The sequence below is a fragment of the Taudactylus pleione genome, unplaced genomic scaffold, assembly GCF_031769625.1.
Source record: "Taudactylus pleione unplaced genomic scaffold, aTauple2 ptg000256l, whole genome shotgun sequence".
NCBI classification, from domain to species: Eukaryota; Metazoa; Chordata; class Amphibia; order Anura; family Myobatrachidae; genus Taudactylus; species Taudactylus pleione.
This window is the reverse complement of record NW_028284658.1, coordinates 23,916,070-23,942,703: the sequence shown is the minus strand read 5'-3', so window position 1 is coordinate 23,942,703 and position 26,634 is coordinate 23,916,070. Positions and strand designations below refer to the sequence as shown.

The window sequence follows — 26,634 nt, the reverse complement described above, 5'->3', positions numbered from 1 at the left end:
AAAAATATAGTAAAGTGAAGTAAATTGTGCTTACGTGTCATCCCTAGGTTCAGTTATGTGGTGGGGGACAGGTTTGCACTTCTGTTTGTCCACATATTTACATTATATTGACCATATATAATTTGATTTGGTGCTGGACCACCAACCTGAGGCACCCCTGCAAGTGTCCCAAGGTACCGTGGGGGTGCCATGGCGTACAGTTTGGGAACCACTGGTCTAAAGCAATGATTGGCTGTTATGGGTTATTACCCATTATGACTTTGTCACTACATATACTCCTACTATAGTAATAACCATACTATAGTAAGGTATTAGGGATAGAAGAAGTAATGTACTCAATTGGGCGTATAAAGACTTGTGTACTTAGGATATTTAAAAATGCCTTCTTACACAAAACAGGGAAACCCCATTAATCCAGCAATTAAAAATAGCTACACTACAACTGAGCATTATTGTGGCTGGAGATCCATGAAGCATTATTTTATGTTTTTTAACTGTAATATTTTTAAGAGAATAAATTTTGCATTGCAGATTATATGTAACAATAAACACAAATACTAGACCATAAGATTGCACACATTCTGCAATATATAATAGAATAACCACAAAGAAAAACAAAAATAAAAAAAAGGAAAAAGGGGACAAAATAAAATACATAAAGAAGAAATAAGGAAGAACATGGGAGCATTGTGAGGTACACACACCTACTGAAGCACCGATAACATATCACAAAAAAAAAATCCAATACACAATTTAAAATAATATTTGGTAACTTTAATTACACCAATAATAGCAATAACGGGATGTAGTCTGCATCCCCAGTGTGCGGAATGCCGGATTGTCGAAATACCAGCGCAGGAATACCGACAGCTTCAGAATCCTGAATTCCAGCATTCCGAAGGTAAGTATCAGGGGTTAGGAGAGGGTTAAGTTTAGGGTGCTGGGTAGGGTTGCCACTAGGGGGAGGGGCAAGTTTAGGGTGTGGGAAGGGGAGCGGTTAGGTTCAGGCACTAGGGGGGGAGGATAGGGTTAGGCACCAAAAAGTTAGGGGTAGGAGGAGGGTTAGCATACCGACCACAAGCATCTGGATTCTGACCGCCGGGATCCCGACTGCCGGCATTCCATACCCAACCCGCAATAACAGTAACAATAAATCCCCGAAAAGAGAGAGGGGAAGGAATGAATCAATAATTAACAAAATTGTATAGCATCATTACGAGGATGTTACAGTAACCTGAATCCTGGTTGAAGAAACATGGGGTGTCATAAAAATCTGACCAGACGCCACTTTATTAATGGAGATGAAGAGGATGTGGAATATTTAAACCCAAGGTTTTCCATTTCAAAACTTCACTGAATATTTTAGATAATTTTCGATAAAATAGGGGAGGTCTGATCTTTTCCAATATTGGGCCAAGGCCGGCTTTGTAGCTATAAACATGGAGCATTATTGAAGCATCAGGTATATTCAATCAGATCCTTTGTGATAAGGTGCAGCAAAGGAGGACTTTGCTTTTGCTAAGCTGCCTTTTAGTAAAGTAGTAATGACAAACAGGAGCATAAACACATTTTTTTCCAAGTAAGAAATACCCATAACTTAATACTTAAGAAAAGTAGTGTAAGTGAAATGAACAAAACAACATTGAGTTATTGATTTACCTTTTATTATGTAACAGATGTTTAAAATTTTAATTCTAGCTAGGCCAGTTTATAAAGTAAAAACAAATGAGCTTTTGATTGAAAGTGATATTACTTTAGCAGTGTAATCAACATCAAAAACATATACTTGAGTTTGAAAGCATTTAACCATAAAAAAGAAAATGTGCACTAATTAAGTTTTTGGTATTTTTTTCATAGTTCTTTCTTTAAACAATGTAACCAAACAAGTTAAATGAGATATCTTTCTTTGTCTCTTGACCAATTTAGGCAGCAAAAAGTTGGTGGTGAGGGAGGGTCCTTCTCCTGACCCTAGCTAGAAAGCAGATTATATCTGAAGACATTGGCTTACTGCATTTGTCCACACTAATTAAATATATCAGAATAAGAAACTTCAGTACTTGTCCTTTATAACCAACTAATTGCTTATCATGTTCAGGAAGGCACAGAAGTTATTTTGCTGCACACGAGAGCAGTTCCAGTCATTTGGCCAATCTCACCAGAGCATTTAGGTTTGTGATCAAATTATCCACAAACATAGGGGCAGGTTCAAGTAGCCACAGGTTTTACCCCACAGCTATAGCTCAGGCCTGAACTATTCAATCAAGGGTTGCTACTCTGTGATTTAAGCCCTAGAGGGTGTACTTTACGTAGATTTTTCCTCTCAGGCTCTGGAGTTGCTCCGTTGGGTTCATGCCGGGTGAACGCGGTGGCCACACCATTCGTCGGAATTCTGCAGAATGCTCCTCGAAACAACTCTGGACAATTAGTGACCGATGACAGTGTGTCATCCTGCTGGAATATTTCATTTTTGGTACATGAAGGGCTGCAAATGGTCATCAAGCAATGCAACATAGCGGTTACCGGTCAATGACATGTTCAAACGGACCAGCGGACCGAACTCATGCCACGTGAAAACATCCTGCACCATTATGGAACCGCCACCAGCCTGCATTGTGCCTTGCTGACAACTGGGGGTCCTTTGGCCTCATGAGGTCTGTGCCACACCCGAACCCTACTATCAGCTCGAAACAACTGGAAATGTGACTCATTGGACCACGCCACATGTTTCCAGTACTCTAGGATCTAATTAGCAATGTCACAAGCCCAGTTGAGGCCCTGTGTCCGGTGTCATCGTGTGAACAGGGGCACTCTGGTGGGTCTTCTGCTCCCATATCCCATGGAAGCTAAAAAAAACCCTACACTGACCTGCTGGATATGCATCTGGTACCTCTTGCATTGAATATGCATGTGATTTGAGCCAGTGTCACTTGTCTGTTACCACGACAATTCCGGCCAGACACTGCTGGTCATGATCATTAAGCACCTGTGGTCTGCCACTGCTCTGTCCACGGTGGGTGGTAATTCCTATCATGATGTATTCCCGGTACACATGTGACACCTTAGATGAAGGTGTCACATGTCTGCACAACTTCAGTAAGGAATGTCAAATCTGTCGGCACCCACTATTGTGCCTCATTCGAACTTCCAATAACTCACGTCGCTTTGCCATGAGCAGCCTAGCCGGTGTTTAAACTGACTGACTAACTTATACAGATCTGGCCATTTCCAAGACAACATAGTATGGTGGCGCCTCCTACCATTACCTTTTTACATACTTCTGCCCCTTCAGGGTAGTATAAAAATATTATCACAAGATGACATTTGTAAGCAGGTGGCATTGACTGAAGTTATTCAAGCAAATGTTGCCAATGTTGGACGTTAATAGCCTTGTGCGTTTTCCCCCCACACCCCTTCGAAACATGTCCTCCTGGACTTGTTCCGGTGAATGTTTGGAGTATAGAACACAGTGGGGGAAATGTATCCCTCATGGTAGTCCTGAAAAGTTTTTTGTGACATTTTAAATGAAAGGGTGATTTTCTTCTTTGGGTTCCATAGGGTCCACAGGATCTACCTTGGGGTATGTAGTTGGATCGCATCCAGTGCACCAAACAGCAAAGCTTTGGAGCTCCCAGCATGCACTGGTCCTCTTCCCTATATACCACACCCCCAGCCACAGGCATTCAGTTTTTTTTTGTTTGGTGCGCTGCAAGACGCACCTGTTATAACAGCGGGACTGCTAGGCAGTCCTAGGATTTTTTTCTTTTAGGTTTTACCTTAAGTTTTTTCAAACTTCAGAGTTTAGCGGTATCAGGCGTAGTGAAAGACGCTTGCACCGCGACGACTCCTACCACCGCCGACTCCGAAACACCAGCACCGCTATATGACCTGAGGTTCTCGGCAGGCCTCAGCGTGGATTGGCTAGCGGCTTTCGCTGAGGTCCGGGACTGGAGTCGGGTCACGGAGATGGCAGGTAAGCAGTTCCTCTCGGGCAATGGTGTGCAAAGCAGTCCCCCAGTGTTGAGATACATCAGAGGCGGCTGCAGGTAAAGGCATCGTGCAGCGTGTCCTCACTAGGGCGGCCGTGGCCATATCGTCTGTTGATGGGTGGGAAGAGTCACTAGAGCGCATTAGTCAACGTCTTGCTGCCGTGAGGTCAGCGTACCCTGCCGTCAAAATTGCAGCCTAGGGGAGACGGGCGCTCCCCCAGATGCAAACTTCCGTGTACGGATTCCCGCATCTGGCTTGCTATAAGTGACGTGCGTGAGACGTGCGCAGTTTAGTGTTTGTTCGTGCACTGCTGACGCTGTTGGTCTCAGAGGTTTGGTCTGTCTCTCTATATACCTCTCCATTGGGTTTGGCATATAGTGCACTCTATATCCTACCATTACCCCTTCGGGGCTGGTCAGTTTTTTGAGTCCATACTGCTTTAGCAAATGTGCGTATTTATGCATTGTATGTGACTGTATGCTAGCTGCTGTGTGTACACTGCCTATTTTTTCAAAACTGTCGGGTACATCTATCACTGTTTCTCCTCATCCCTCTGAAGGCAACTCCTGGTGGACAGGTGGGGATTGCTGGACGTAGATCTCATGGCATCACATCACAAGCCCAAGGTCCCCAGGTACGGGTCCAAAACAAGGGACTTCTCAGCCACCTTCGTGGACGCTCTGGCGGTGAGATGGAACATCAGGTTGGCATATCTCTTTCCTCTCAAGAGTCAGAAAGTTCAAGCAGGACGGAGGCAGGATGATATGAATAGTCCCTGCCTGGCCCAGGAGGCATTGGTTCTCCGATCTGACACATCTATCTGTATACAGTCCACTTCCGCTGCCTCTAAGACAGGTTTTGCTAATGCAGGGTCCCTGTCTTTACCAGGATTTACCTTGGCTGGCTTTGACGGCATGGCTCTTGAGTCGTCCATCTTAAAGGCCAGGGGTTTCTCTGCTGCTGTGATTCAGACGATGCTGAGAGCAAGGAAGCCTGCTTCTGCTCGCATCTATCACAGAATTTGGCATTCATTTTTTATTTGGTGTTCCCATAGAAAATATAACCCTAAAGTTTAACATTCTTACAGGGGTTTTTGCGGTTGCAATCTCCATTTCTCCCAGCGGTGGCACCGTGGGATTTGTCTTTAGTTCTCAGGGAACTGCAGTTGCATCCCTTTAAATCCTTGGATAAAGGTGAACTTGAGATGGCTGACTGTGAAGACACTTTTTTTTTTCTTCTCGCCATCTCTTCAGCTCGCAGAGTTTCTGACTTGGCAGCGTTGTCATGTCGTTCTGCATATTTGATCTTTAATCCAAATAGAGCGGCCCTCCGTACCAAGGCGGGCTACCTCCCAAAGGTGGCTTTCCACTTCCATATAAATTAGGAAATTGTAGTCCCGGCCTTCAAGTCTTCAGACCTGTCTACAGGTGAAGCTTCCTTGGATGTGGTTCGAGCACTTCGTATTTACGTAGATCGGACTAGTTCCATCAGGAAATCAGATTCTCTCTGTGTTTTATATGGATTTCACAAATGAAGTTGGCCAGCAAACAAACAAACTTTGGCTCGCTGGCTTCGTATGGCTATTTCTCACGTCTATACACAGGCTGGTCTCCCTGTTCCTAACAAGGTAACGACATGTTCCACTCGGTCTGTTGGACCATCGCGGGCGGTAAGACATGGTGCCTCGGCTGAACAGCTTTGCAAAGCAGCCACTTGGTCCTCCGTTAGTACGTTTATCAAATTCTATACTTTTGATATGTTTGCATCCCAGGATGCTTCCTTTGGGCGGCGGATTCTCCTCTCTGCGCAGGGGCGTCCCCACCCTTAAGGGAACTGATTTAGGACGTATCCAAGGTAGATTCTGTGGACCCTATGGAACCTGAAGAAGAAATACAGAATTATGGTATAACATACCTTGGATAATTTTTATTCGTGGTCCATGCAGTCCACAGGGCACCCACCCTGATGCACCTGGCCTCAGTTGGGATCTGTTCTTCAGCCTTTTTTTTCACAGATTCCCTCTTCGTTTGTTGAGTGTTTCTTGTGCAATTTTTCTTCCTTCTATACTCTCTCTCTTGCCTTTAGGCTTGGTCACAAACTGAATGGCTGGGGGCGGTGTATATAGGGGGGAGGACCAGTGCGTGCTGGGAGCTCCAAAGATTTGCTGTTTGGTGCATTGGATGCGATCCAACTACATACCCCAAGGTAGATCCTGTGGACCCTATCGACCTCGAAGAAAAAGAATTACCCAAGGTATGTTATACTATAATTCTGTATTTTCGGTTGCATAGTCAAAGTGAGTATTTCAGCAAGTGATGGAGTACATTTTAATCAGAGTGTGTATGTTTCAACTATTCCATGATTTGCCTAGTATTAAGGTACAAAAACTCCACATTCTATGAGAGGGATTTACACACATTGTTTCAGGAGGAAAAAAAAAAGCAGAAAGTAATTAATTTTATCAATACTGGCTGCTATTGTATGTATCCCACAAATCCTGGACAACTTTATTTTTACACTGCAATTTATATTTGAGATTGGACACACCCCTTTCAAGCTGAATTAATCTGCACATTTAAATCTTAAAATCTGCCCCACCTGCAGTGCAGCATTGTTTGGCCAAGGCGCAGAGTTACTTTGTTTTGTTTTTTTGCTTTGCTGAAAACTTTGAATCAGACCTAGTGACTATATTGGTGTCTGCATACTTAAGGCACCAGCAGCATGTCATGGTGTCTCTGATGAGATACTATCAGGCCATAGCCTTCTAAATCTGTTTAGTGTGTCTTCAAAAAAATTATATAACAAGATACAGGTAACAAAGTCATGACAGGTTGCAAATGGTAGGAAAATCGACTTGCTTAAAACATTCTCTGCCGTCTTTACAAATAAAATCCATAACCAGGCATTATAGAAATCTTTTTTGACTCAAATGTAGCTCACTGTCTGAGCAAGTGTCGAACACTGCTGATTGGCTGCCAGTCCACGAGCTCTGATTGCCTCGCGATGGGCGTCTGTCTCTCAATGTCTACCGGTGTGCCACCTGTAATCAGCTGGGGGGCCGGCACCAAATCAACACCGTTGCCATCCGTGGCCTCTCTTGGCTGCCCTGGCTGGACCGGCCCACGTTGTGTGCGTGATTGGGTGCAGGTGGAGCGGCAGGCGGGCCACACAGATGGCTCGGCACCATAGCAGCCCTACCCCTTGCACCCCCTCAGTAGTTACGCCACTGCTTGCATGTTGGCAAACAGTGGGGTCCTTTCCAGGATCAATGGCATGGGGTTATAGATGAGGACAATGTAAATAACTAAAGGCTGCAGGTGTACTTCAGGGTCCAGTCTTCAACCCAGGCAATGCCAGTTATCCCAGCTAGTTGTAAATATAGAACATGAAAATAATAAAATATGCAGAAAGCACTCATTCTGTTTGACAGTGGCAGCCCAATTCTAGTAGCACCTCCTTTTTTTTTTTTTTTTTTTCTTTTTTTTTTAAAGAAAACCTGTGAATAAAATTTAGTAGTGCATTAAATAGTGTATCCAATATGAAATTCTATAATTGTACAATGAGCTGTATTCCAAAAGTGAATGTACAGTATAAGCTATCTGAAATGGACTTTACATAAAGTCTTTCACCTGGTACATCTCAATAGTGTAGTATGTATTACAATAAAGTTATTTAGTGTGTGATGCAATTAATGACTACTTCACTTTTTTGTTTTTCTGTTAACTACAGATCCATGTGCATCTTCAGCTACCATTCATAACCATGCTAAAACTACCCCAAACCCAAGACTAAGAAATACATTACAAGATCAGAGAGTAGTAATGGATCGCTCCACCCCTAGAATAGAAAACTCAAGGCAACTTACTGAATCCAGAGAGCTTGTGCAGCAGCGGAAGGCCAGCAATCACTCTGGCAGCACTCGGAGAAGCTCATCGCCTACATTTGCATCCCCTGCAAGAAGTAGATCTTCTCTGTCAGTCAGAAGTCCTGTTGTTTCTAATAGAAGAGACTTTTCCATAGTAGCATCAGGACTGAACCAAAGTGAACTGGTAAGGCTGTTTTCTAATGCATTTATATGTTTTATACCATATTTCTAGTTGTATTTGGGGTATGCAATACTTCAAAACTGTTACTTATATATCTAAACCAAAAATGATGCTGCTGTTCTGAATTAATTAAATATAGAAAATGTTAACATCTTTTCCGATGCTGAATACTGTGATGGTAGTGTGCCAGCTCAAACAGGTAATGCAGGTTCCATATACTGTATTTCTCTTTCGTCCATTGGGGACACTTGAGACAAATAGGGTATATCAAGTGCGAGAGGAGTCTGGTTCTAAATGGTTAGTATTCACAGCACAGAATCCTACCCTTCTATACCCCCACGCCTCCTGAAGCCAGTTTTTTTAGGGTCTGGGCATGTTTTTATTTACTTTTTTTTTTTTTTATGAGCTTGTCTGCAGTTTATGCTTTTTGTATTTTTATTACTTTTTTAATTTTAATTTTTTATTTCAGAGCCGGGCTGTACACAGCTTTAGATAGCCGGAAGCCCGTTCTCTTGACTGGGCTGGCTACAGGTCGCAAACCAGAGCGGCGCAACTACAGATAAGAGGGCTCCCGCTTTTCAACGGGACGCCTCCTTGGTAGTGGAGTCTACTCACTAGACCACCAGGGCAGGAAGGGCCTATTAGCACAATGGGACACAGTTTAGACTGTGTTGCCCCTGGGAGGTCGGCCCTTGGGAGGGGATTTCTCGTTGCCCCTCCCACCTCTTAGCGTGCTTCCTCTCCGGTCTGCTTGCAAAAGAGTCGCTCTCCCCACACTCAGCAGCCATCTTCTCCAGCAGCACAGCTACTGCAGTTTAGTATGGCTAACTCTTTCTGATGTTTCCTTCTTGGTTGAGGAGGATCATTCACAAGAATCTGACTTTGAACCGTCCTCAGTACAGGAGGACGATCAAGACAGCTCCATTAATGTGGAGGCTTTAATTGCGGTGGTTAAATCCGTCCTTCACTTCAAGGATAGTAAGGGGACTCCTGTACAGGGTACCTCACTACTAAACCGCAAGAAAAAGGCATTACTTACTTTCCCTTTGTCTGCACAACTGGAGGATTTATTAATGAAAGCCTGGAAACTGCACCATTGTAAATCTCAGTCTTTCAGACGTATTTTCCTTTTATCCTCTTCTACCAGCAGACAGGTCTAGATGGGAATCTCCACCCACAGTGGATGCACACATTGCGCGTTTGGCAAAGGCAACCACTATTCCCCTCCCCAAATGCAGCCTCACTTTAGGATGCGACTGATAGATTTGAGTAAACAATCTAGTTTTCTATTTTTACTACTACAGGTACAAAACCTCTCCGCTGTTTGGAACGCTGGGTGGATTCCTTGGACGACTGTGTTCATAGTAGTACACCCCGTTCTGAGCTTTTACCTTTGGTAGATCACATCAGATAGGCATTCAAGTACTTGGGTGAGGCTGTCATTGATTCTAGTTTCTTGTCTTTTAAAGTCTCTGCGTCCATTGCTCGATGGGCACTGTGGTTACGCGCATGGCAAGCGGATGCGTTATGTAAGAAGGCAGTGGTGTCTCTTTTACAGAGGGATGTCCTGTTCAGACCAGAGTTGGAGATCATTGTAGCAGCATCTAAGGCTGTTTTTCGCCCTCCTCTACACCAAAATCTTCCTTTCGGTCCTTTCGTTCGCAGTGGAGGCCAAAGTTTGTTCCCCGTTCCAGGGGCCATGCAGTTTCTTTTCACGCAGGTTCCTCCCGTGGGTCAAGGCCTAGAGGTCTTCATGCCGGACCAGGACATCGTCCTGCACCCAAGGAGAAACCCTCAACATGACTGCCTCCCCCACAGGGGTTTCAGAGACTGGGGCCCATCTGCTCTGGTTCAGTAATCGATGGTTATTTCGACACCAGAGAGGTGGGTTTGCAACATTGTTTCCAGAGGGTACGCTTTCAACCTTCGGGGTCCCCCTCCTCGTCGTTTTTTTTTTTGTTATAGGCCTTACCTCAGATCCTGCCAAGGCAGCAGCTCTAAGTGGGTCAATTCTTTCCCTTTTTAGTTTTGGAAGTCATCTCTCCAGTACCTCCCCAGTAAAGAAAAGGTTTCTCCTCCAATTTTTTCCTCCTCCCAAAACCAGACTGGTCTTTCCGTCCCATTTTGAATTTCAAGTCACTCACCATCCATTTGAGTTCCCAGATTCAAAATGGAATCCCTGAGATCAATTGTCCAATCTTTAGAACACAATGACTTCATGGCAAACTTGGACATCACTTTGGCAGGGTCACCAGTCCCTTCTGCATTTCACAGTGCTCAACAAGCATTTTCAGTTCCATGCTGTGCCGTTTGGACTCTCAATTGCATCTTGGGTATTCACCAAGGTAATGGCCACGGTCCCCAGTCAACAAGGTGTCAAAGTTTTTCCCTACCTAGGCGACTTTTTGATCATGGTTCTAACGCTGTCACTCCTCGAGGACCACCTCCAGCAATCATCCTATTGCAGGCTCACAATTGAATCTTAAGCTTCAGGAAGTCATCTCTCATTCCAACTGGGAGCTCTTTTGGAGACACAGTCGGAGGATCTTCCCGCCAGCAGACTAAATCTCGGCGGTTCAGACCACCTTTCGGCTGCTTCTCAAATGGAGGAAAGTCTGTTCATCTTTGCATTGTGAGTCTTAGGCCAGCTAGTGTAAACAACTAAACATACAACATGGTGGAGTACAGTATGTTCAGGTTTCCAAATGGAACCGGTCTCCACTCCAGTTCAGTTTGCAGGTAGACAAGTTGTCTCCCGTTCCTTTCAGATAGTCGTGAACTATTTTCTTGACCGTTGCCAGCCTCCAGGTGGTGCGGGCGGTAACCCTCCACACACCTTTCACGATCGCTGGTGGACTGCAGGAGGCACGTCTTCCTATCAATATTCTTGAACTTCGTCAGTCTACCTAGCCATGGTACATGCTTGTCACCTCTTACAGGGCCTTCCGGTCAGGTCCAATCGGACAATACGTCCAACTGTCCCTTATATAATCAGTTAGGGACTTTTAAAAGTGCTCAGGCCATTCGGGAAACTGCAAGGATTCTATCATGGACCGAGAAACCTCTTCTGGCCCTGTCGGCAGTCTACATCCCCTGAGTGGACAACTAGGAGGTGGATTATCTCAGCCACCAGGACGTCCACTCGGGAACTATAAGGTGGACAGATATGGATCTTGGGATCCAAGATATTATCTCATCTACGCAGTGACTGCTCCGTGGGCCTTCATAATGGTCTCTTTCATGGTCTGCTCTGATTACGCGGGGGTCTCAGCAAGCTACGGGTAGAGCGTGTTCTAGCAATTCTGGTGGCTCCATGTTTGCCTCGTCGGTCCTGGTACACGGATCTACTTTGTCGGTGGACCCTCCTTGGCGACTACCTCTTCGCCCAGATCTGCTCAGTCAAGGGTCTTTCTATTACGAAGATCTGCCAAAGCTGGCTTTGACGGGGAGGCTATTGAAACAGCCATCCTAAAAACGAGAGATTTCTCCAATGCAGTGGTTAAGACTATGCTCTATGCCAGAAAACCATCTTCGGCTAGGATTTACCACAGTGTGTGAAAGGCCTATTTTGTTTGGTGTGACGAACAGGACTTTTCTCCTTCAGTGTTCTGGTTATACAGACTGCTGTCTTTGCTTCAGGGGGGACTAGACTTAGGTCTCAGTTCCTTGAAGTTTCATGCATCGGACTTGTCTATTTTCTTTCAGAAGAAACTTGCTTCCATTCATGCTATCTAGACTTTCCTGCAGGGGGGTGCTACACACTCAGCCCCCCATCATGCCTCCAGTGGTGCCATGGGATTTGGTTCTCATACTCCAGACCTCCTATAAGCACCACCTTTTGAGCCGTTGGACTCTGTAGACCTGCAGTTTTTGACCTGGAGGACAGTTTTCTTACTTGCCATCTCTTTGGCAAGGATAGTCTCGGAATCATCGGCTTTGTCACATAGGTCCCACGTTCCTGATCTTTCACCAGGACCAAGTGGTTCTACGCACAAATTTGGCTTTACTACCCAAAGTGGTTTCTAGTTGCACATTAATTAGGAGATTGTGGTTCCTGGGCTTCCTGCAGGGGAGTAGTTTGTTGGACCTATTCTTAAATTCCTTGGACATTGTTCAAGCACTTCGCATTTACAGATGTCCTCATACACCTTTCCGTTTTTGCTTCATTTGGCACGAGATGCCAGAACGGATAAGACGCTCCACGACGAGTAGTATTAGATTTATCCCTTTTTTTGCTGCAAAAGTTTTTGTATAAAGTAGTGGATTAAAGTAGCAAATTTTGAGAAAAATCCCAAGGCGTTGCCAATTTGCAGATTCAAAGGCATGGCACATTTAGCCATATGGCTAGAGTTTAGGAAAGGTGTATGTGGACACATCTGTATGTCTTGAGGACCAAAGTCTTGCGTCTGACAGATGCTCTGTTTGTCTCTTTTGATAAAACGTCTACCAAAAATATAAATAGATGTATATGTGTCCCAATTTAATAATGGCAGCTGCATAGTCACTATAAGGGCTGGCCTTGCCCCAAACAACTGTAAACAAAAGAGGCAAGAATGGACTCTGCGCTTATTGCATAATGATAATCTGAAATGGTAGAATCAATTTGACACAACTCGATCTTATATGCGTAGATGTATAGCTTTATTCATAAAACACTTGTATCTATTATGTTATCAATCATAGATAGTAAATCCAATTAGCATCTCACAAAAATAAAAAACCTTAATGGTACATATAAAACTTCAATAGCATGAAAAGCAGCACACATAAAATTATGCTAAATGACCACTTTAAATAGTTTGTATAATCTGAAATCACCCGTGCGGAGATTCCTCCTAGGGTTAAATCCTGTGTTAGAACAGTTTTAGTGTCTAAACAATAGCTAGGCTGTCAAATGTAGGCAGTTAATCCTCTTCAAAAACGGATGGTAAAGTGTCTCCGTGAATATACGGAAATGCCAGATTTAGAGCCCAAATCCACACTATGGACACTGAACAATGTTAAGTATTTAGAGCACACAAATGTATCGATCACTCCTTAATTGGAGGAATAATTATCCGGCTTAGAATGTAGGAAGCATGATTAGGTTTCCTAGGTGACCACAAATACAATAGTTCCGTACACTGCTCGGGGCACCAGCGGCACAGCTGACGTATAGCAATCTCTCTCTGAGAGTATAACTGAACAGCAAGAGGGCTGACTTACATCAAAGCCACGTCGCTTATCCTGGGTAAGTTTAATGCCGCAGTTCTCCCTCGTCAGCAGGCACGGGTGTTACTGTACATTGTCCTCCAAAAAATTGCATGTAAAGAGTGCCAATGCTCCGTAGCCAAATGGGTCAGTAAGTGCTCAAATGGTGATGCTTAGCTGGATACTTGAAGTCAAAAACTGGGGATCCTCTGATGCGTTTTTTTTATTTTTTAAAGAGCCCCTATAGTGGAAGGAGGGGCGAAACGCGTCAGGGGATCCCCAGTTTTTGACTTCAAGTATCCAGCTAAGCATCACCATTTGAGCACTTACTGACCCATTTGACTACGGAGCATTGTCACTCTTTACATGCAATTTTTCGTAGGACAATGTACACCCGTGCCTGCTGACGGCATTAAACTTACCCAGGATAAACGACGTGGCTTTAATGTAAGTCAGCCCTCTGGTTGTTCAGTTATACTCTCTGAGAGAGATTGCTATACGTCGGGTGTGCCGCTGGTGCCCCGAGCAGTGTACTTAACTATTGTGTTTGTGGTCACCTATGAAACCTAATCACGTTTCCTACATTCTAAGCCGGATAATTATTCCTCCAATTAAAGAGTGAATGATACATTTGTGTGCTCTAAATACTTGACATTGTTCAGTGTCCATAGTGTGGATTTGGGCTCTAAATCCGGCTTTTCCGTATATTCACGGAGACACTTTACCATCCGTTTTGGAAAAGGATTAACTGCCTACATTTGACAGCCTAGCTATTGTTCAGACACACTAAAACTGTTCTAACACAGGATTTAACCCTAGGAGGAATTTCCGCACGGGTGATTTCAGATTATACAAACCATTTAAAGTGGTCATTTGGCATCATTTTGTGTGTGGTGCTTTTTCATGCTATTGAAGTTTTATATTTACCATTAAGGTTTTTTATTTTTGTGAGATGCTAATTGGATCTACTATCTATGAAGGATAACTAGTACTATTATGGTATTTTTATATAATAGATACCACAAGTGTATTATGAATAAAACTATACATTTACGCATATAAGATCGAGTTGTGTCAAACTGATTCTGCCATTTCAGATCATCATTATGCAATAAGCTGAGTCTATTTTGCCTGACTTGCATCTAAGCAAAATATCGCAAGATTGATTACGGCTGTTATCTGCCATGCTCATGTTTCCACTGAATGGTCTGTCCATGAGGCTGTAACAGCCCATTCTACCAGGTCAGTGAGGACCTCCTGGGCAGCTTGCCGTGGTGGCACAGCTTTGTAGAGCTGCCACCTGGTCCTCAGCCCACACTTTTATTAAGTTCTATCGATTTGACACCTTTGCTTCTCGCGATGCTAGTTTTGGTTGCAAGGTGTTGTCCTTAAAGGAGGGGGTGCTCCTGTGCGGAAGACCAGGTCCCCCATGGAAGAAAGCGAAAAAAGGTTTTTCTCCTTCATCCACTAGGGGACACTGGAGTTCAAGACAGTGGGGTATAGACGGTGGTAGAGCAGAGCCTGGCACTTTAAATAATTTAAAAGTGTGACTGGCTCCTCCCCCTCTATGCCCCATCAACCCCAGTTTTTAGAATGTGCCCGAGAGAGCCGGTCGCACATCTGGCTGTCTCCAGCCTTTTTCATATTTTTTATATTTTTTACTAAACAAGCATTGAGGACAGGCAGACTGCTTGCTGTGACAGTCTGCCTTCTACGGGGGAGCCGCCGGGAGGGCACCACACGGCTACTGCAGCCTGTGTCCTGTGGCCCTGAGGAGGGGGCACCAGCAGATGGAGTCATCGGACCCTGCGAGGACCCGCCACTGCTGACACCGGCATGTGTCCGGGTTCCTCGCCGCCCCCTCAGCCCAGCATCCCGGCCGCAGCAGCCCGTAAGTATATCCCACCACTCCTGACTAGCTGGAGTGGTGGGCGAAAATGCTGGGCTCAGGACAGCGCGCGCTGCGCGACTGCTACACAGCCTCCTTCCCACTGCAAGGAAAACTGGCAGTGTCGGAGCTGCTGATGAGACCCGCTGCTGCACTCGACAGTCAGCGTCCGGGTCTCTGGCCTAGCCTAGCCACGATTCCCCCTCCTATTTAAATGAGAGGATGGATAAAGAGGCCCCTCTACGTTGGTGACAGCGCGGTGCTAGCCGCATTTGTCACTGAAGACGCCTGCTCCTCACTCCTATATGCAAGGAGGGAGACTGCTGCGTCCCACTACTCACATAACGGGAGTCTGCAGCCCCGCTATTATAGCCCTGCATAACGGGGCTGGGGCGGGGCTTAAGGAGCCGCTTAACGCGGCTCTAAGTTGCCACGCTGGTGCTTGTATGAAAGCATCGGCGCTGGCTTATGCTCATAGCCGCTGGAGAGCGTGGTACAGCGCTCTCAGTGGTTGGTTGCTGTGCCGGTGCTTGTTTGAAGAAGCACCGACGCTGGCTCTCACAGCGCTATGCCTGCCTAGGTAACATAGCGCTAGTAGTGCAGAGTCCCCGTTAGCGAGACGGGGGTGATTTACCGCCATTAATGTGGCGTTGGGGGCGGGGCTTAGCGGCGACCCGGCCAAGGCCAAAACGCTGGCCTCAAGGACAGCGCGTGCCGTGCTGCGGTTAGAGCTAATAAGCACAGCTGCGCCTTAGTACGGGCTCCCCCCTCAGTAGTCTGCACAGCAGCAGCATCCCTGAGGTTAGTAAGCGGCTCACTGTAATAATGCCGCTTCCCTGTACAACGCTCTGGAACATCCTGCCTGAGCAATGCCAGCAGTCAGTTCCAACACAGGTGGGCAAGCGCTGACTTCCCCCCCCCTGCTCAGGAGAGAGGCTGGAAGACAGGACCTGCCATAGCTGAAATCGGCAGAGTCCGGGTCTCCTGCCCCTTCCCCAGCATGGCTGTTAGTAGGCTGACAGCGGTGAAGTCTCCGTTGCACCGCGCACCCTCCCGCCCTGTATGCTGCGTTGTTACAGGGAAGTGCGGGCGCTGTTGCAGTGCTTGTACAGGGAGGAGGCTTTCCGGTGGCGCGCACTCCACGTGCTACAGACCTGTGCCCTCCATTTCAGTATGCGGGCTAGGCATAATGCAGCACTGCCTTAGCGATTAGCAGCTCTCTTCTATTAACAGGAGGAGAAGCTGCGTTACGCAGCTCCTGGCTGTGCTGAGCAACTTTACATGCCCGCTCCTCCAAATGCTGATTTAGCCCCCCTCGCTTGTGTAGGAGCCATGATCGCTCCTCCCGTGTTATTGGCATCGGCTGGACCTTCAACTACTCCGCTTTTATGCGGTTCTACTGCGGGGGCAAGTAGCTCTGTGTTGACTGGAGTATATCAGTGGCTCACACAGCGTGGTAATTCAGGAATACATACAGTCCAGCGACTACAACAGCGCCCCTGCTTCCCTCTTATGGGCAGCAGTATCTACCTGCACACAAGCAGTATAGCTCAATGCACTACCTGCAGCAGGGAGTGCTTTAGCACTGGTCTCCTACGAGACCCCTCCCTTTTTGGGAGTGCTTCAGTAAATAATAAGGGATGTCCGTCACTGTATGACAGGCGTATTCCCAGCTAAATACGCTGTGCTGGCGGGACACAGTCCCGCCATTTTGCCAGACAGTGTAGTGGTTAGCGTTGCTGCCTCGCAGCAGTGATGTCGTGGGTTCTCTTCCCACTGTGGTCCTAGCTGTGTGTGTGCACCGGGTGTTACCTCCTGTCATGGCTTCCCCTTGGTTCTATAACAAAGGGCGCCTGGCTTAACCTAATTAAAGATATATAGTATGTATAGTACTTGTACTAGTCATTGTTCTGGTTGCTGGGGCCAAAACTTATGGTTATAGCTTACCCGTAACCAGGGTTAGCACATTATTGCGTCCCATCCCCAGGCTTATGCCTCATAACCCTGAACACGCTCTATCTCGTCTGATTTTGGAAGCTAAGCAGGGTCAGGCCTGGTTAGTACTTGGATGGGAGACCGCCTGGGAATACCAGGTGCTGTAGGCTTATATAGGTGCCAGCACATATACTACATTATATGCTGGTTTTAAAACCTTCCAGTTCTGTATAGTGCTATCTACTGTGCATTGCTAGTTAGCAGAATGGGAACTAGCCTAAACCCCTGTTTGCACTATAACACCGCGTTATGTGGTTCTGAGAGGGGCCAGTTACTCAGCCGGTGCACATTCCCGGCTAGAGGCGCTGGGCTGACGGGACACGGTGCCGCCATTGCAGCGCATGGTAATACCCACTGTCAGGCTTTCCCTTGGCTTTATAACAAAGGGTGCCTAGCTTAATCTAATGGCCTGATATTATAGCCTGTGGTGGTTACCCCATGGTGTACTAGCTACTCTGCCTAAACTGAGATTGTCTTTTTGATTCCCTCTTCGAAAAACGGGTTAATCTGGAGCTAAAATAGCTCACCTGAAGCACGCACGCTCCTAACATATAAGGCGAGTACACCAGTAACAGAAGTCCCAGGAACGACACCAGTCCGGGACAGCACGCTGCTAACACATCTTGCCTCTATGCCATAACAGAATGACGGCCACACGCGACACATGAGCAGCCTCCCGGCGTGGAGGTAGGCCACGGTATATATATGTGTGTGTATGTGTATATATATATGTATATATTGTATTTTATACCAGCCCTGCTTTAGAATATATACATGCTGGAGTGAATTTGTCCTTCCATGGCGCTAATTATGCTCATGTTCTATTTTAAATATTATCGTCACCTACTAAACTTGTATGTAGGTACACGTATGCATATGTGGATATCGCTTCTTATCCTTACCATAACATACTAGCATAATTAAAGATGCTGCGATTGGAGGCTGGACGCTCCTGATGTGGTAGTTGGTACAATTGTTGGTACAGTTGTATGCTTTACACTATCTCTCCCTAGGTATTGGGTTGTGTGTGTATGAATATATAATGTTTATACTTCCACATTTATTACGTTTACCTATTATTCCACGGATGCGTAGCCGTCTGGGTTTACCAGAAGCTGTAGGCTATATCCATACCTATTATATGGTGGTTCTATAAACTAGAGTCATGTTCTGCAGCTTACATAGTGATAGTCACAATTCCCTGGGCATTGCTTCCAGTATGGACCCTACACATGTCCTGGGGCGGCGCCCCATTCGGGGGATCTATTATCATTACAACTACAGTGGTGCACTTGTATTAATATTTCCGAATAGTTGGAAAAAAAAAACAAAAAACTGTTTTTTGTTTAACCCTAACTGGGGTTATCACCACTGCTATATCCCTTCTTACTTGAGATAACCAATGCAGTCTAAGTACAGGTACCCTTCTCAGTATCTATTCCGGTACTCCATATTTTTGTCGCATATCTCAATAAAATGAGTCTCAAAAGGGCCCTTAGGTACAATTCATACCATGAGGCCTTGGGCCGCCCACAGAACAGGCTCAATTTAGAGTCCTGTTCTACGACCTTCTTGTCTCCACTAACATTTTATTAGTTTCCACAGTAATTTCTACTGCACTTCTCCAGACTAAGGTCTGTGCTGTGGAGCATTGGTCTTAGCCCACTGAAGCTACTCTTTATACCTAACGTGGCGGGTTGCTGTGTGATAAAAAAAAAAAAAAAAAAAAGGTCAGTGACATTCTACATAGCGTTCAGAGGGCTTCTGGTCGCTCACAGGTAAGAGCTTACACCTAGGAAGATGCTCCTATTTCATGCAACCTGACATACATAACGTTAATTTCCCTTACGGAGCCTAGCGGCTGTCCTAGCAGCCCTCTGCTCTTTTAATCAGTTGGCTCTACACTTTAGAGTTTCCCTGGTGTGTGGGTGCATAGTTGGTACATTGAGATTAGTGACACTATTCTACTAGAATCTGTGTTATGGACCAAAGCGCATCTCTGGGCTAGTGCACATCTTTTCATAAGTGTGACAGTCACTATGTTCCACGCAGGGGGCCTGGTTGGGTTTTCCTGTTCAGTATCTGTTGATATTTTATCACACTAATAGGTACCTGACGGGTACTTTCATGGTTGTCCTGCTGCCCTGGCCTTGCTGTGTTGGTAGCTCTCCCTGGGTGGGGTTACATTCGTGCTCCTTTACTGCTAAGTTCCTGGTTGTTTTCACACTATGTTCGGGCCGGCAGTTGGTACTGACTACGCACTTCCATCAGGTTGGAAGTTGTCTTTTTATCCCTGTTTTCAGTATGGGTTATACTGCTGTCTGACCCTCTGAAAGGAATTGTAGTCTCCATCCTCTCGTATTCGCCTCTGCCTCATGTCCCGTGGGATCTCCACTCGTTGGAGACTTCTATGGTATAACCTTTCCGTTGGTTCACAACTTTGTTGCAGTGGGACCTCAAGGATCGTTCAAAGCGATTGTTCGGTCTTGTCTTTGACCTCCCAGCATACTCTTTATTGGGAGTCTGTGGACAGGATCAACTTTGTATCTGTTGATTGCTATTGTCATACTTCTATCTATATGATTATGACCAGCGGTGCTGGGATTCTGCTGTCTGCAGCTGTTGCAGTTTCCTGTGCAGACTCTAGTACGATTCACGAGTTCTTCTAGTTTTCTGCCCTTCTCCTATGGATTCTTGTTGGGGGTCTCACCTACCAGCTGTCTGGTTTGGTCTATTTTCAGCCGCTTCTCAACTGTGATTGTTTTCTCGCCAGCCGTTCTGTTCATTTTGGCTTCCTCTGTGCGTACGTTGTGGAAGTTCTTCTGTGACTGTCTTCTGAGGAGTAGTGTTTGTCTACTGTGCTTTACGACACTTGATCCTCTGCCTCTGTTGGGCCTATTGTTCTTGGCAGTCCCTATTTCGGTTTGGCCGAGGGGTCAGCAAGTTCTCCGCGCTTCCCACCCAGGAGGTTGGCTTTGGGACGTCCCCACTGTCTTGAACTCCAGTGTCCCCTAGTGGATGAAGGAGAAAACAGGATTTTGGTACTTACCGATAAATCCCTTTCTCCGATTCCACAGGGGACACTGGACGCCCGCCCAGCTCTGCGTACCTGACGTTTTGTTGGGTTCATTCTATGGTTGTGTGACTGCATGGTTCCCTGTTATGGGTTCCACTGTTCTCATTCAGTCGGTCTTGTTCCGTTCTGTGGTCTTCTCCTTCTCGTTTTCTTTTCTCTTGTCCTCCGTCTCCTCTCGGGCTCAGTTCTTAAACTGGGGTTGATGGGGCATAGAGGGGGAGGAGCCAGTCACACTTTTAAATTATTTAAAGTGCCAGGCTCTGCTCTACCACCGTCTATACCCCACTGTCTTGAACTCCAGTGTCCCCTGTGGAATCGGAGAAAGGGATTTATTGGTAAGTACCAAAATCCTGTTTTTGTACCTACCAGTTAAATCTTTTTCTCTGATTCCTTGGGGAACATTGGTTGCCCTCCCTGGCGCTCCCAGCAGATACTGGGGGCCTGGTTGCCTAGCAACCACTGTTCTTGTGTTCGTGTGGTTGTGTCTGCCTCTTCCTCCTTCTGTCCTTCGGCTTTGTTAATGTAAACTGGCTTCAGGAGGCGTGGTGGGATACAGAGATGGAGCCTCTGCTATGAGGACTCTAAAGGTGCATACACACGTAAAGATTTTCTGTCCAACCATCCAACTAATTGATTGGTTGGAATGAAAATCTGGTAAGGTATGGGAGTAACTGATGATCAGCAATTTGCTCCTAAATGCCAGAAAACAGATGAAAATGGCGCCAGACAAGTTTGTTAAATGTTTGATCTAAACAATTTGTTCAAACAGTTTTTGTCCATTTTCCGGCATTTGGGAGCAAATTGCTGATCATCAGTTACTCCCATACATTACCAGATTTTCATTCCAACCAATCAACAAGTTGGATGGTTGGACAGAAAATCTTTGTGTATGCAGCTTAACTACTTATATGTGTATATATTTGTACATTGTTATTTATTTGTGTACACATATTGAGACTAGGGGGTATATTTTCAAATTGAAATTGGATATCCCTGTCAAATTCCCACATTTTTTTTTAAATCATGTAGATTTTTATTAGAAAATTTTCTACATATTATAAACAAAACAAAAAACAGATAAACAAGTAAATAAGCGTTGCCAATAAAAAAGGAAAGTACAGTGGTACAATTAAATACCAAAATATACAATCAAAGAAGAATCAGCAGTAAACCGAACCTGAGATCACAAATATGACATATAAACAGCTCGCGCATGGAAGTAAAATAAAATAATCGAACAATAAGTAAAGCAAACAAAACAAAGAATGGGGCAAAAACAAAAAAGGGAAAGAAAAAGGAGAACAGAAGAGGCTAGATTACACGGAAGGATCCCCAATTGGTCTACGAAGGCCCAAAAAAGAAAGAAAGCCCATCTATCCCATAATTTGTGAAATTTAGAAAGGGCTTTACGACTAGTATAGACATACCTTTCATGATCAATGGTATCATTAACAAGTGCCCTCCATTTGTGTATATCAGGAGGATCTGGAGCACACCAAGAACGGGCAATTACTTTTGCTAAAGTGGATAAGCCTAAAACATAACGATAAATATTTTAATTAAACAATTCCTCAATATCCAATGAGAATAAACAAAGTTTTGCCTCTAAGGGAGGTAATGAGGGGAAAGTAAACTGTATATCAGACCATACCAAGGTCCAAAAATCATCAACTCTAGGGCAATCCCATAACAAATGCCAAAAATCGCAACCAAGAGCATGACATTTGGGGCAATTAGTTGGAGCATTAATATCAATACGTGCAATAGAAACGGGACCGGTAAGACCTGTGCAAAATAAAATAATGGATTTGTTGGAAACGAACACAAGGGGAAGTGTATCTTATAGAGCCCAACAACTGAGACCATTGTTCGTCCTGAAGAGAACCCAAATCTAGTTCCCATTTATTCCTAAGGGGGAGAAGGGCATCTGCCAAATTACGAGAGGTAAGATAACTATAAAGACAGGAGACTGTCTTACGAACAGGTAATTTGTTAAGTGCAAGTTTAAGAAGAGAAGGTGATAATAAAACCGGGTCAGATCCAAACTGGGAGTGCAGGGCATGACGAAGTTGAAGGTGTCTATAAAATGCCATACGGGGAAGGCCAAACTCCATGCACAAATGATCAAAGGAGTGAAGCACCCCATTATGAAACAAATGGCCAAGGACTCCGATCCCAGCACTCCCAGCTCAGAAAAACCACAGGGGGATCTCCGGATCCACACCCTCATCCCCAAATAATCCCTGAGCAAAATGCCAAACCAGTCGAGCCTGTCGAAGTAAGGGGGGGAGATCTACCCGGCAAGTTTACAGATAACAAAATTTGTAGAGGAGCTAAAGGGAAGCCTGTTTGCACACTAAGAAATCCCGCCAAAGCGGTATCAGTACCAGCAGATAACCAGGGCACCAATTGTGACAGCTGTGAAGCCATATAATAAATACGTAAATTAGGAAGGGCCAATCCACCTGAAAATTTAGATCTACAAAGTGTACGGAGAGCAATCCGTGATCTCTTATCCCCCCACACAAAAGAAGATAAAATAGAATCAATATGAGAAAAATCTTTTTTGGGAATATATACAGGGGAATGCTGCAAAACATACAAGTTTAGGTTGAATGGACATCTTAAATAAGTTAATACGACCTGTCGCTGTAAGCGGAAGTTTCTTCCACACATGAATCTTTTGTTTAAAAGCTGAGGTAATGGGCATCACATTTAATTCTACAAAGTCAGCAGGGATAGGTGAAATGGAGACACCCAAATACCGAAAGGAGAGTGTCCATTGTAAAGGGCAGGAGAGAGGGGGGGATAGAGGCAGGGAGCCATTCAAAGGAAAAATATTAGATTTGGACCAATTAATCAGCAACCCCGAAAAAAAAACAAAATCCTTAATAACGTCCATCAAACGATCCAAAGCTGGGCCCGCGTCTGCCAGAAACAGGAGCATATCGTCCGCATAAAGAGCTATTTTGTCAATTACATGGCCCATTCGCACGCCCAGAATATCGGAATCTGAGCGAACGAGACACGCCAGAAGCTCGATAGCCAGTGCAAACAATGCAGGGGATAAAGGGCACCCCTGGCGCGTGCCCCGCCCAAGTTGAAAAGAAGAGGAGACACAACCATTCACCGACACTGTGGCTGCCGGGGAAGAGTACAAAAGACGGAGCCGGCCAATAAAACGAGGACCAAAACCAAATTCCACAGAATCGAAGGCTTTGGCTGCATCTAAGGAGACCACCACCGCGTCAGAGGTATCCCCATGCGACATTTGCATATGGTAAAATAATCGCCTAATATTTTGAGTAGTAGGTTTTACCAGGCATGAAGCCGGTCTGGTCAGGATGTATAATAGAAGTAATAACCGAATTAAGACGAATAGCCAGCAGTTTAGCCAATATTTTAATGTCAGTGGTAAGAAGGGAAATAGGTCTATAAGAGTACTTCCCAGGTTTTGGGAGCACTACAACCAAGGCCTCCGACATGGATGGCGGGAGACAACCAGCATTCAAAAAAGCATCAAAAGTCTCAATGAGACGCGGAATAAAGAAGTTTTTAAATTTCTGATACACCTCTATCGGGACACCATCAACTCCAGGAGCTTTACAGTGTGGAAAGGAGGAGATAGCAACCTCCAATTCCTCCTCTGTAAAAGGAGCATCTAATAAATTCACTACCTCAATCTCAAGACGGGGCAGACGGACTGCCTCTAAATAAGCACAAAGCTGGGAGGGAGAATGATACCCTAGTAGCATAAAGAGAGGAGTAATATTGCAAAAATACATCTGTTATAGAAGGAGCAGAGGTATGCAATGTTCCAGAAGAATCAAGGATACTATAGACCGTTCAGGAAGCACCATCCTCTTTTGCCAAAAAGGCTAAATAACTCCCCCCAACATCCGCCTGTGAATATTGCTTATGACGCGAAAACAACAGTTTACACTTGGATTTATCAAACAGGTGATCCGACCACTCCCGCTGGGCACGAAGCATTGTCTCCCTATCTGAGATCACTCTGGACAAGAGGTACCGAGCCTCGGCATCCCTATAAGCAGTTTCCAGAATAGTTTCCCGCTGCCTATGATATAGTTTAATGATGGCAATACGCTTAATAAAGGTGCCCTTTAAAAAAGCCTTAAAGGAATCCCAAAGGAGAGAAACCTCAGTACCTGCATTATCTTCAAAATAGGACACCCAAGCAGCCTCCAACTCAGAGCCAGCACCCATTAGGTCCAGCCAGAATGGGTTAAGCTTCCAAAAAACGGGCACCCTCCGAAAGGGAGGAACCAACAGTAATACACAACGGAGAGTGGTCGGAGACACCCCTCGACAAATCAACTGCAGAAACTCTGGGAACCAAAATTGGTGAGAGAAAAACCATATCAATACGGGAAAAAGTACGATAAGTAGAGGACTGACAGGAGAAAGCAGAGACAGCAGGATAACGGACACGCCAGACATCCAACCAGCCCAAATCAGCAATCAATTTAGAAAAGGGAGACGGGGAAGGAGGTAGGGAAGAAATGGACTCTTGCCAACGGTCCAGGGATGGATCCATTACGTTGTTAAAATCACCCAAGCAAATAACAGGGGTAGAGGGAGAAAGTGCAATAAAGGCAGCAGCCTTACCCAAAACATCATTAGAATATGGTGGGGGGATATAGACCGCAAGTATATCACAAACAGAGAATTAACAAATGCTCTCAGGAAAACATATCTACCCATGGGATCAATTTGGACTGTATCAAGACTAAAATGAAGACGCTTGTGAATCAAAATAGAAACGCCTCTAGAATTATGAGAGAAAGTGGAATGGTACATCCATCCCACCCAGGGCTTTTTCAAAGCCATTATACGGCTACCAAAGAGATGAGTCTCCTGAAGACAAACAATATCCACATTTAATTTTTAACCTGTGACAGAACTAGGGCTCTTTTAACCTTATCACTAAAGCCCCGAACATTCCAGGTGAGCAAACGTATGCCCCCGGAATTATCCCCAGCAGCCATAATAATAATAAATCACATAAGAGAGCAAAAAGGATATAAAAAAAACAACAGACAGACAATAAAGACACCCCCATGCGCAAGCAAATTCAAATAAAAACAACATAAGAAAAATAACAAACTAACCCACATCCAAAACCCACCCTGCATACCCAGGAAACAGCAAGGAGTCCGAGGCAAAAAAGTCAACGTGGAGGCCGCGGACGTCCAGCCAGCCAGGCCTCAGCATCTGCAGGTGTATTGAAAAAATGAGTGATTCCATCAGCCACCACATGCAGACGAGAAGGAAAAAGCATGGAATATTGGAGTTGGAGCTCCCGTAGCTTGCGTTTAACAGGCATAAACTGAGAACGGCTTTTTTGTACTTCAACAGCAAAATCAGGAAACACTGAAATAGAGTGATTATCCAACTTGAGAGGACCATGGAGACTGACCAGCTGCAAGACTGCGTCACGGTCTTTGTAATGAAGCATGCGGGCAATAAATGTCCTCGGCGGGGCTCCTGGAGGCGGCGGCCTAGCAGGCACGCGGTGGGCCCGTTCAACGGAAAGCTGCGAAGAGAAGGCATCTTTACCAAAGAGTCTCACCAACCACTCCTCCAGGAACTTCTCAGGAGCAGAACCTTCAGCCCGCTCTGGCCGGCCTACAAAGCGCAGGTTGTTTCTTCGGAGGCGTCCCTCCATATCGGATAGCTTGGAACGACAGGCAGCCACTTCAGTGGAGAGGGCTGCAATCTGCCCAGGTATTGGCGCCGTAAGATCCTCCACAGCAGAGATACGATGTTCAGCCTCCCCAACTCGTTCCCTTATTTTCTGAAGATCATGACGGATCAGGAAGATATCAATCTGTACTTCGCCTATCTTGTCAGTGACCCTCTTTTCTGACTCCGCTATAGCGTGTAAAATATGTGAAAGATGAGTCACTTGCAGAATCAGATGGAGTAGTAGGAGGAGGAGGTGGCGGAATGACAGGAGGAGGTTCAACCGGTGGCGTAGGGGTACGGGCAAAGCACTCCAATTTAGCGGCAGCCCCAGAGGAATGGCCAGTTTTCCCCATTATATATAGCAAAGGGATCACCAGAGGATACTTGAAAGTAGAATTTTAATGCAGACAGAAACTCCAGGAATTGCAGAATAATCAAACTGCAGCCCAGCAATAAATCAGGAGATACAGACCACACAGCCGGAATCCAGAAGGGTGAAGTACAGGTCCCAGGCAGTCACCCACAGAAATTAATTAAGATCCAGCAAGTCTACACCACTAGAAAGTAGACACCTCTGCAGTTAGATTAGGCAGCAAGAGAGAATAAAAGGCACAGGTTGTTCAGGAAGTCACTGACCCTTAAACTGGCAGCAGCACTGCTGTGTGCCCAAATCCAAAATGGCCGCTGTCAACAGGAGACACCAGGAGCCAGCACCACAGCCTGCAGGGGGGAGAAGCAATCCG

At 45.4% G+C, this 26,634-nt stretch overlaps 1 protein-coding gene across 2 annotated transcripts in view; it reads left to right on the top strand.

Annotated features, from left to right (window-relative positions):
- The window catches only part of BRCA1 (BRCA1 DNA repair associated), a 242,308-nt gene that overhangs the window by 142,768 nt on the left and 72,906 nt on the right, over nucleotides 1-26,634 (top strand). For both annotated transcript variants that reach the window (XM_088480740.1, XM_088480741.1), the window contains exon 15: nucleotides 7,717-8,036. In XM_088480740.1, the coding sequence (XP_088336866.1) occupies nucleotides 7,717-8,036 (320 nt within the window). The remainder of the gene's footprint in view (nucleotides 1-7,716; nucleotides 8,037-26,634) is intronic.